Source organism: Polistes fuscatus, unplaced genomic scaffold, assembly GCF_010416935.1.
Source record: "Polistes fuscatus isolate 324 unplaced genomic scaffold, CU_Pfus_HIC Scaffold3, whole genome shotgun sequence".
In the NCBI taxonomy this organism is placed as follows: domain Eukaryota; kingdom Metazoa; phylum Arthropoda; class Insecta; order Hymenoptera; family Vespidae; genus Polistes; species Polistes fuscatus.
The window spans coordinates 11304144-11316244 of record NW_025113107.1 but is presented as its reverse complement, the minus strand read 5'-3'; the positions used below and the strand labels follow the sequence as shown (position 1 = coordinate 11316244).

Genomic DNA, 12101 nt, shown 5'->3' with positions numbered 1-12101 from the left:
AACGAAGGAAAAGGTCCGATTTATCTTCGCACCGTTATGATACAGATGACGATAGTGGCGAGGATTATGAGGAGGAGGAGGAGGAGGAGGAGAAGGATGAGAGGAAAGTTGAGAAACAGGAACAGAATAAGGAGGAATGGGAGGAAAAGAAGAAGGAACAGAAACAGGTGAAGGAGGAGAGGAAGAAGAAGAAGGAAGATAAGAAAAAGGTGATCGCAATTGTGAAGAATGACGAGGATGACGATGGCGACGAGGACAACGTGGAACGACAGGATTTATGGCACGGATCTCGTAGAGATGGTCTAATACCAGGAATACCCCATGGATCTACTCCCTCGAGAAGACTTTGGAATTATCGTGAAGGGGTATGGCACTTTTCTGAGTCTATTGCGTTCGATCGGACAGTTATGGTACAGAGACGAGAAGCTATATTTATTAATCGTTGGAGAAGATAAATATTGGCTCGTTATAACAAAAGAATGGCCCATTTATTTTCCTGGATAATCCATGGAATAATTATTGTCATAATAATAATATACGGTTGGGCTCTCGGGATCGAACGAAAGTGGACCCTCAAAGTGTAACCCAATTATATCCTACTACGGTGTTTGATTATTTTAATTTAATTCGCGATTAAAGAAAGAAACAAATTTTCTTTTCAACCTCTCGTATTTTTATCTCACGTAGGATGATGATAATATTTCAAAGATTTTATCAGTGAGATTTCATTAACGGACACACGTGTGTTTGTGAGAATCTAATATAAAATATTTCTATAATTGACATAGATGAATATGTAAGAAAATTTTTATAATTAAAATATGATGAACATATATATATATATATATATGCTAATGAAAGATTTTCATTACTTTTCTTTTTTTGTATACTTTCAATCCCCCGGTGAGATCGATATTTTGTATTAGCATTGAGATTAGTATAATTTCTTTTTGTTTTTCTTTTTTCATTTCTTTTGTAAGTAAACGATCATACAAAGATGTTTACTTTAAAAATTATTCAGGACCGACTATCGTTCGGTCTCGACACAGCATGCGACTTTTCGTTCGTTGGCCAATGCGTCCTGCGAATGTCATTGAACGAGCCATAAGTGGAACAGCCACGTCACGTAAGAAACAACGTCGAGGATAAGATCTCTTCTTATAGTTGCTTTCGAGTTTAAAAGTGAACCCTTTCTATTATGGAAGATCGACGAGGAGTTTTATGCTTTGTTAGCGATGAAACCTAATTATCACTGTAACGATTATTACGATGCTTATCTTGTCATTATTATAATTATAATAATAATAATAATAATCATCATCATCTTAAGAGAGAGGTGAACTATTAATTGGTTCGTTTGATCCGATAGATTTTACTTTCGACAAAATTTCACGTTTAATCTTTTCACAATACGAAAGAAACTAAATTTTGATTTTGTTATACCTATTAATTGTAACAATTAATTCGACGCCTTGATATTAAATTCATTGCATCGAAATCGCAATCTCTTTTTTTTCTTTTTCCATCGAACGATTCGACAGTTGCTTGAAAAATAGAATATATTTCTAAAAATAACAAATGTATGATTATTTTATAAATGTAATATTAAATTTATTTAAAATGGTAGAAAATTCATTGCTACAGAGATGGTAGATGATATTACGTTTTATAGATAACGTTATATAGGGTTACTAATAAATCCGCGATAGAGGTGGGGATTTTGCTACGTAATTTAGAAAAACCCGCAAGGACTCAATGACCAACCTAATACACATACATATGGTCTATTCCTTTTTCCTTGTTTATTATTAAAACGAGACGAAAAATTCAAAAGAGACAACGATTTCATCGAGTATCGAGGAATACATTTCTAATAATCGATAAATGTAAAATAATAATGGTTAAAAACGATGACGAAGACGAGATGACGAGGAAAAGGATGATGACGAAGACTCGAAACGCGGGGTCTTTTCGATCGTGACTCATGTCAGATGAAAGAAAGAAAAAGATGAGGAAGAAGAAGAAGAAGAAAAAAGAAAAAAGAAAAAAAACAGAATATAATATGTTAATTAGGCAAAACCCAAGATACGTTTTGGCAGAGATGATTATTTAGGATCGCTATATATGTATATATCCTAGAATAAAATGAATACTTGCGTGAGTGAGTCTCTTGGTTGGCATATTTTCGATCGTTTGTATATACTCGCGTCTTCTATACGCGATATTTGGCTATATCGTCGACGACAAGTCGTTCCACGTGGGCGGACCCAACCATATATGTTGGGCGGAAGGTTCTTGAACGCATCCAACGCGACTTGCCTCGCCTCACTTGCTTTCTCACACAACACACACACACCCCACCTCGTCTCACAGGATTCCTCTCTTATGTTAGTTAGTTCTTTATGTTAGATTTGCTACGGAGCAAGACACTCATTCTTCGCCGTGCCGACATTTTTCTCAGATCTTTCATTTTTTATATATATATATATTTTTAAACGCTAAATCTACCGACACTTTAAATATACCTATTCCTATCAACAACTAAATAAAATCATATATCTTAATGTGTTAATATTTTCTTTCATTTGGAAATTAATAATACACATTTGATGCGTTTTTCATCGCATAATTTTCTTTTTTTTTAAGAATTATAACAGGGCACGGTTATTTGATCGCGAGTGGTAGGTTCAGTGTTAACTGAACGAATGCAATTTTTTTAATTCGATTTAACGGTACAAATGATAGGCATTCATTTATTCAAGAACACTGATACTTAAGCTAATGTTCACCCTTTTTTTCAATCTTTCACTCTTTTTCTACTTCATTAAAAACTGAGAACTGAAAACAAATGCAATTTATTTTTATTCGATTTAACATTAAAAATGATGGGCATTTATTTCGTCAACGACACTAACATTGCGTATATTTAAAAAAAAAAAATTGATGAAAATAAATTGGCTGAAAAGAGAAATTGCACTTTTATAATTCGATTAGGAAATATTGAAACGCTCGATTAGGGTTATTTAAAATATCTTAATGTTTTTAGTTAGCTCATCCGCAGTATCGATATCCCCACGATAATGGTTTCGATTACTTTCCAGAATATTAAAGCAAGGTAATAGAGTAGAAAAACGTTAGGATATATTGAAGTAGAACGCGTTCCGCTTTTACCGATTCGCACGAACGAACGATCGACATCGAATCGATCGGCTTCGTAACTATTATTTTACTTTTTTGTAAATACGTCGAAGAGTTTAGACACAGAACTTCGTTGCATTTCTATCTTGCATTAAGGAAGAGAATGAAAAAGCAAACAAAAAAAAGAAAAAGAAAATAAAAAAGATAAAAAGAAAGATCATCAAGTATTTGTTTCGCGTAGACGGTAACGCGTAGGAAGACAAGGATTTAAAGCTTTCCGATCTTTTGCAATTGATTCGTAACGCCATTTTCTTCGAACGAATCACTGGAACGATACTTTTGCGATTTGTTTCGGTCTCGCAACGAAATAAACCATAGATGTTTCTATATTTTTAACATTTTCCTTTTTTCTTTTCTCTCTTTCTAATTTTCTTCATCGATGGATTACATTACAAAGATTTTTTTTTACATATCAAAAGTAGAGATGAAAATTAGCTAATCAATTTTATTAAAAGTATATATAACGCACGAAATATACTGCAGTTTATTCTATATTATTTGTTGAATTTTTCCATAATTATATTTACTGAAAGATCGCATAAAAACAAAATTAATTGCAAAAATTAAAGATAAATAATATGAAAAGTAATGAATCAATTTTATCACAGAATAATTACATAGAATAAACTATGGTATTTCAAACGCAAGTTTTGTATCTTTCTCGACATTAACATTAAGAAAAAGATTATATAAAGAAAGTAAAAAAAATATATATATATATATCTAACAATAATAAAATGAAATATATATATAAATAATTGAGAAAATTAACAAACGAATCTTATGTTAGGGTGTCCTGATCACGGACGTCGAGGAAGGACAGCCATGTTTACAGTGTGGAGACGTGTGTCCTGGATTTTCCCCACACATTTGGAGGTAAGTTTTCGCATCATCATCATCATCATCATCATCATCTACAACAACAATAACATAATCACATTTTCGTCGAACAAAAATATCTTTTTGGCTCTAATATCTTTTTATAATTTACGTCGGAGAAGAGAAAGAGAGAAAGAAAGAGAGAGAGAAAAAGAGAGAGAAAGAGAGAGAAAAAGAGAGAGAGAGAGAGAGAGAGAGCATATCAAAATCGTAATTGACGAATCCCCGACTTACGTTCACGAGGTCGGCTTACCTTTATTTGTTTTGGCAAGAAACTATAGAATCGATCGTACCATGTATTTCCCTGCTACTTATATACCGATCACTGAGAAAACAGCTGCTAATGCATGCTGGCTAAAGAGTATCTGGTTTCTCTCGATTAAACTCGTCGTATCAGCAAAGGAGTTTCCTTGAAATTTCAATCGTTCGGTGTAATCGATCTAATCGATCGTCTTTTCATTACATCAATTCAATTTCATATTTACGATAGATGATTTTTAATATTTTTGGTTTCTGTTTTTCTTTTTTGGAAAGGGGGGTTTTTCCTTTTCGATAAGGATTAATTAAAAATACAGTTTGTATATATTATATATGTAAAAACTTAATACGTTTTATAATATCTTCTATATATTAATATTTGAACGAAAATATAAAAAAAAATTGTAGAAAAATTATCGAAATATTTTACCTAAGACAAACATTATTCGCGTCAAATATTATTACAATAATTAATCATATAATTTTATATTTTAATAATTATCATAAATTATTCGCGTGTGTTACACACGTGTACATTCGTGATCGGTCAATAACGTGTTAATAAAAGATATTTCTAGGAAGCATTATGTCAGAATGAAAATAATTCGAATGGTGTTGAAATTGTGTTGAAGGAAAAACAAAAAAAAAGAAATTATGTCCCATTATCCCAGCTGTGTAACTGAACGGTGGAGAAATTACCAACCATTGTAATTATCTTCCGTGACTTACAACCCGGCAATGCGGTAATAACGAATTAATTGCTCAGTAAGGGGAATAGCGTGACAAGAAGAAGAAGAAGAAGAAGAAGAAAAAGAAGAAAACGAAAGAGATCATGGAGTCTCCTTTAATCTAATTTTATTTCATAGAGGAAAGATAATGAGAGAAAGATAAATGATTTTTCATCTTATTGCAAGATGAAATAATATCCCGTGATATACCACTATTTATTTATATATAATTTATATCGTTGCGAGTAAAATGTTGGCAAATCGATTTGTTGGCATCGATAATTGACAATCGTTTAGTTTAAAACGTATATGTACACACCATCGTGTATCTAATATTATCTAACAGATCGTAAACGCGTCTTATAGTACGTAACTTCGTAGTCGAAGATTTATAACGATTGCTTGATTTCTGTTCAATATTTCTCATTTTCTTTTTTATTTTATTTTTCACTCACCGTAGCACGAAATAAAAATAAACCGTTGACATTCTAAGACGAATTTGTGGATAGGTTGTTATATAAATGACGTATTACATATTTTTCTCATTCGAATTTAGAATACGTGGAATACATTTTGATTGACGTATCTATTTTTGTAATATAAAGAAAAAAAAGAAAAAAAAGGAAAATTCTTTACGAAGATTTCGAAGGATCGCGCGTGGTTGAAATTTTTCTCTTCGTTGGATCGCAGATTAAAAAAAAAAAATAAATTTAGAAAGATAGGTGAAAGGCGTATATCTCCTGTTAATGTTTTATTAGAAACAGTTAGCGTTACAAGGATGTTGTGTTGAAGTAGCGTAATCGACCGATGCCCACGCTGCGTTCCGAGATGAGTATTGATAGTTTATGTGATAAATAGTAACGGTTGTGCTTCGACGAGTCAGTCCTACACGTTGTTTCTTTGTCGTCCATCATTCATCTAATTGATTTTAATCCTCTATAATGCCATGTAACTTGGATATTACACGCTCGTTTATCTAGATTTTGTATGCTTGACTTCTTTTTTTTCTCTTTTGCTTCGCTAAAAAGATTCATTACTTTCTTTCTTTTTTTTTTTACTGCATACGAAGCTTATCATATTTTTTAAAGTGTAAATTATATTTGTAATTAGTTTAATTAATTATATATATATATATATATATATTAGGGCTTCTCTTAAACTTATCTACTTAGCAATCCCCTTTATTTATTCAAATATTTTGGCGACTTTTGATATAGATTCTATACTATTTTCTCTTTAGCTATTAGAAATTTTACAGACATACCATACGTGTTAGTTTTGTTCACCCCATATCGTTAATCACATTTTCAAAAAAACCCTTCTATAAAAATAATACTTATATTAATATAATTATATTGTAATATTATTTTTATTACACACATGATAATATACTTATACATATAAATGATATAGAGTATAACTTTCACATATATTAATATAATTATATATTAGTACATTATTTATATTACACATATAATAATGTACTAGTATAAATAATGCATTATAAAACTTTCACATTACATATATATATATATATGATTTATTTTTAAAAACGAAAGAAAATTGGATTACCGAGAATGATTAGAAAATAATGATAAGAAAAAAAAGAAAAAGAAAAGGAAAAAAAAGTAAACGTTATTGATTTCTTCGTTTTCGTGATAGCAGGTCGACCTCAATTCCTTTCATTTGCCTTTCCGTTGGTCGTTCGTCATAGAGAGATCAATTTTAAAAGCATACTATCCAACTGCCTATTTTCGTTTGGCTGATAGCATTCATCAGTCAGAGGACTCCACCTTAGAAGATGTAGTTCGAGGGCTCAAAGTTTATTTCAAACTTCGTTCGTTTGTCTCTAACGCAGTAGGAGACCAAAGATATAATGTAAACTACGGGGAGATCGTGACACGATTGTTTCTAGCTTTTCCAAAGTTACTTTCATAAATCCAAGCCTTTCACCACTTTAAAATCATAACTCGTTTCTTAATATATATATATATTAAACTGTACGTGTAACTTTATATATATATATATATATTTCACGTTAATCAAGAAAATTCTATTAATTTTATTCGACGATCGAAAAATATAATATTATATACATACACATAATTTGTTGCGTTAAGAAAATAATCGTATAAATTAAAAAATCTCGTCTCCCTCTCCCCTCTCTCCAAAAAAAAGAGAAAATCAAGTGATGCAGGTATTTACGTTTTCGTGCACCTTGATAGCGGGCATCGATAAGGAAACTCGCATCATCGAATCGTTCCTTTCACGGCACGTGAAAGTGAATCCACCGATTACTTGAGATACGAAACAAGACGTAAACTCCAGTGTAAATGTTTCGAGTATCGTATCGAGACCTTAAACGTTTTAACTTTCGAATGTTTATGGTACAACGTGAAACATTGACTAAGGATTACGGTGTAAATATTTGAATAGTATTACTTCTTTTTCTTTTTTTAAGGTGAACCAAATCGAAAGAACGGAGAAGAAAGAATATATATAGTATAAAAAAATAAGAAAAAGAAAAGAAAAAGAGTAAAGAAAGAAAAGGATCGTCCGATCGTATAAAACTTCGAGGATTGCAAAGTCTTATTGAAACGTCCATAAATGTACAACCATAACGTCAGACGTATGTAAATGATATTACAACGTCCGTTTCAACCCAGATGCATCCTTTACTAGTATATTACCCATTCTTCTATTTGATAACACACTTTACTTTGTTTAAATGGTAAAATTATTAATAGAACTTTGTTCTATTATGAAACGAAAGCAAATGGTTATAACGGTTTGGTATTTGTTCTAACGTAAGAACTGTTGTTCTGCTTCTTCGAAGAATTTGTTTCCGCATTTTCGTTTTGATCGCTTCGGTTAAAACAAGGTTTCTGACCTATTTTTGAAATTCGTTTAACAAAGAGCAACCCAAATAGTTTTGGTTGTATAGCGTGAATCACTTAAACTCGGTCGACTATCTTCTTCTCACGCATCCACGTGCTGCAGCATTTGACGAGATTACAATTTAATTGTGTCGATTCATCCAAGGTTAGCCTTTGTTCTTTCTCTTTCTCTTTCTCTTTCTCTCTTTCTCCCACTTCTCCTCTCTTTATTTCTCGTTATCAATGGGAAAATCTTCATTAATCTAATTCATTTTTACTCGCCCATTGTTTTTGAAAGACAATAAAAACAAAAAGTTATTTCCCTCGTATACATAGAAATCACTTTAGTTTCATTGAATCATCGGCTATGAAAATACTATCAATGATAATTTTTTTGTTATCAAACTATCCTTCAAAATAGTGTAAATAAATCGAATTAGATAAAAATGTTGGTTTTTTTAAATCAAATATTTCACATAGGCTCTCGCGTAGATAAACCCACGAGGAAATAAATGTTAACGAACAAAAAGTTGTTCTACTTGTATTAAATATTTACTTAATTTATCACTTATAAAATTTCTATCTCAATGATCACATTTTTATTATCGAACAATACTTCAAATTAATGTAAATAAGCAATTTTGTCTCTTTCTTTTTGTTTTAACAAATTCTTAAGTTCATAAATAAACTCGTATTAATTCAAGTTATTTGTATGTATGCGTTTACGTATACATACATATTTATATATATATATTTTCTCCGATGTTCCATGTATACGAAGAAGAAAGCAAATTTTCTATTGTCTTTCGAGGGCGGTCTTTGTGAGATAATTGCTTGCGGACATTATTACGCGACATATAACGTTGTGCTTGTTGCGCAGGTGTGCAAATACGGTGAGTCTCGAATACCCTCGGTAGGTTTCACCCACGCATTTATGAGTGAGATCACCTTTATACTTTAGACTCCATGCTGCGACGAAGGTGTTATGGCGCGAGACACTCTTTCCTGTCATTCCGAGAAATATATATTAAAATGCAAGATTTGTTGGATTGATCGTCGAATACTCGACGATATTTAGAAAATATGCTTACGTTAAAAGATAAATATTTTTGTAGAAAATATAATATAATATTTTAATAGTCGTTTCAAATCCAATGGAAAATATCACGGACGAAGATAAAGATCAAAGAGATAATAAAAGTATTTTTTAACGACACGTATCGGTGACGGACCTTCTGCTTTATTTTTTTCTTCCAATAATCGATCGATTACCGGATGATTCAATTTATCGTTTGGTTTTATTGTTATCAGTTAATTGTATTTGTATTTTTATTTTATCATCTTTCGTAAAAATAAATCGTGCAAATCGTTCGTTCGTTAATGAAAAATACAAATGCCTATAACACGGGAAGAATATTTAAGTAAAAAAGAAACAAAATTTTGTGTCCGTCGAAAATAATATATGCTCGTTTTTTTTTTTCTTTTTTCAAATTCAAAGAAGATATTAATTGGATGTAAATTCTTGTTTAGTTGATCATAAGAGCATGACACATTAAAATGAATAATCCTTGTGACGTATCGGCAAAGCTCATAAGCCTTTGTAATTTGAGATTACCAAGAAAAGGGTATTCGGTGACATTTCTAGTAAATATCGTGCTTGCCCTATTAACGAATAGGGTGGGCATGCTCTTGGCCTATAAGTCGTTTAGCGTAGAAGCCGTAAGGTATTTGGCAAACAAATCGAAACCTGAGAGACCTTTTCAAGTATTCCATATGATATTTTTATATCTTGAGTTAGATATTCTACTTTTTTAAACGATCTTACCTCATTCTCAAATGAGAAAAAAGAATTGAATTACACTTTGTTTCTTTATTTTTCTTTTTCTTTCAGAAATGTTCTTTCTATTTTTTTTAATCTTTCGCATTAAGTCAGAAGTACTTGTAAAACACATTTTTTTGAACCCTGAGTAGCCACTGTACGTTTCATTTCACTGTACGGTTGGTTTGATCTTTCTTTTTCAAGTGTTGATGACACTGATGCATTCATCGCACAGTGGATGATTCAATCCTAAATAATGCAAAATCAAATTCTTCTTCTTTTTTATATAACTTAAAAATATTTTCTAAAATTAAATATATTATTTACGCTTAATTTTTTTTCTTTTTTAGTATATTTAGAATTGTTTTTGTAGCATTTAAATAAATTTCATTCTCACTCGTCAGTGGTATGGTAAAAATACATTCGAAGGAAAAAATTTAGCTTTTGTAGCTTGATCGGAGAGCATTAACATTTAGTTGGATGGATATTTTTAAATATATATAATAGTTTCTTGTGCTAAATAAGTCTGGCACGATTTCTCCCTCATTTCTCCTTGTTTACTTGCATCACGAATGTGCTCCTCTGACACATTTTTCGTGCACGCGTGCGTACGCACGCGAGTATTTATTTACGACGAGGAGGGGTTAATACATTCCTTCGGAAAATGGGGACATATTTTGAAATTTTGTACCATTAAAACTTTTCTTCGACAAACAAATAATTCCGCAGTCGCGAATATTGTTTTTCTACCGTAACTTTCCAATACTTTTTTATCTTCGCTATCGAAATAATCGTCGATCGTTAAAGATCATTACAGATAAAGATCATTAGTAAGGGGATCCTGTTTTAAGAGGAAATTATACAACAATAATAGCATTGCAAAATATTACAGCTTTTATGAAAATTAAAGTTTCCATACAAAAAAAAATTTTATAATTGAAAAAGAGAGATTGCTGGTTTTTTTTCTTATTTATTTTAATTTATTAACATATAGTAAGTGTGTTTTTTCTATATTATTTTCAAAAATTTTCAATATTATTTTATTTTCAGTATCCTTAAATCTGAGGATTAAAATAAACAAAAAAAGTGAAGCTTTACAAAAAGAAAACTATTATTCAATATAAAAAATATTTCATTTAGGAATACTTAATCTTTTCGCGTAAATTATAAATGAAAAAATGATAACTAGACACCAGAAAGAAAAATGTTAAAATTCATAAAAATCTCATATGTCGACACTTTGTGGTATAGTTTTTCGGACTGGATCCTTTAATTTAACGTCGGCGACAATTTGATATCAGTTTATATACGTATACACACGCGCACATACACACATATAAGTGTGCTACTCACGTACGTATATATTTTCATGCAAAAAAAAAGAAATAAAAGCGAAAGAAAAGAAGCATACCATGCATGTTTTCTCGTTCATATAATCAGAAGAATATGTTGTGTGGGTAAAAAGGAAATGTGTGTGGTCAACGGGATACCAAGAATTCCTTTTCACACTGATATTTCTTACGCTTACGATAACATATATTTCCTGCGAATATATACACACATATATATATATATATAAAATTGATCAAATCTCATTTTATGTAATAAATTATAGCGTAATATTGAAAAACATTAATATTTTACGATCGTTAAGTTCTCGTTAGAAGATCCAACACATCGTTAATAAATCCGACACAGTCGGTCAACGTGGTAGATTCAATCAGCTGACATTGACAACATTCTAGGCAGTAGTAAAGAAGCTAACGAACAAACACGAACGAGCTCAGAAAAGTTCGAGCCGTCTATCCGACGATTTCAACTTGTGTTTCTCCATCTTCTTATTTTTTAGGGGTATAATATACCCAGTACTTGAGTTTTAAACGTGAATATTTTTGATTGTGTTTCTTCCTTCCTTCCTTGTTCATCTCGTCTCGAACGTATATGTGCCGCGAGTGTCGTATGTGCATTCAAAGAGTAGCGAGAAGAAGTGGGGAAGAGGAGGAGGAGGATATAGGATGAAGGAAAGTGAAAGTAAGGAAAAGAGAAGAAAAGAAATAGTCAAAGAAAGAGTAAGAGATAGTGATATATCCCGTAAGAGGGAGAAGAAACCGATCTGTCCTGCGCGTTGCGTGGTTACACGCTCCACACATGCACACACGTTTCTTCTTCTTCTATCGTTTGGTTCGAAACTCGTGGTGTGCTAAATTTAGAGTATGATCGACCGACGACCGGTCGGTCGGTCGTTCGTCGCTATCGGGACAAATAGTAGCCCGTCGATAAAAGTCATTCGCACGAAGAAAGAAAGTCAGAATCGTTGTTGGATCATCGTCTCGACGTTTCCTT

At 31.6% G+C, this 12101-nt stretch overlaps 1 protein-coding gene across 1 annotated transcript in view; it reads left to right on the top strand.

Annotated features, from left to right (window-relative positions):
• Window positions 1-12101, top strand: part of LOC122519387 (trichohyalin-like) — a 49311-nt gene that overhangs the window by 2914 nt on the left and 34296 nt on the right. The window contains exons 2-3 of the mRNA XM_043638791.1: window positions 1-365; window positions 3989-4074. The exon at window positions 1-365 is cut by the window's left edge and continues 2434 nt beyond it. Coding sequence (XP_043494726.1) covers window positions 1-365; window positions 3989-4074 — 451 coding nt within the window. The remainder of the gene's footprint in view (window positions 366-3988; window positions 4075-12101) is intronic.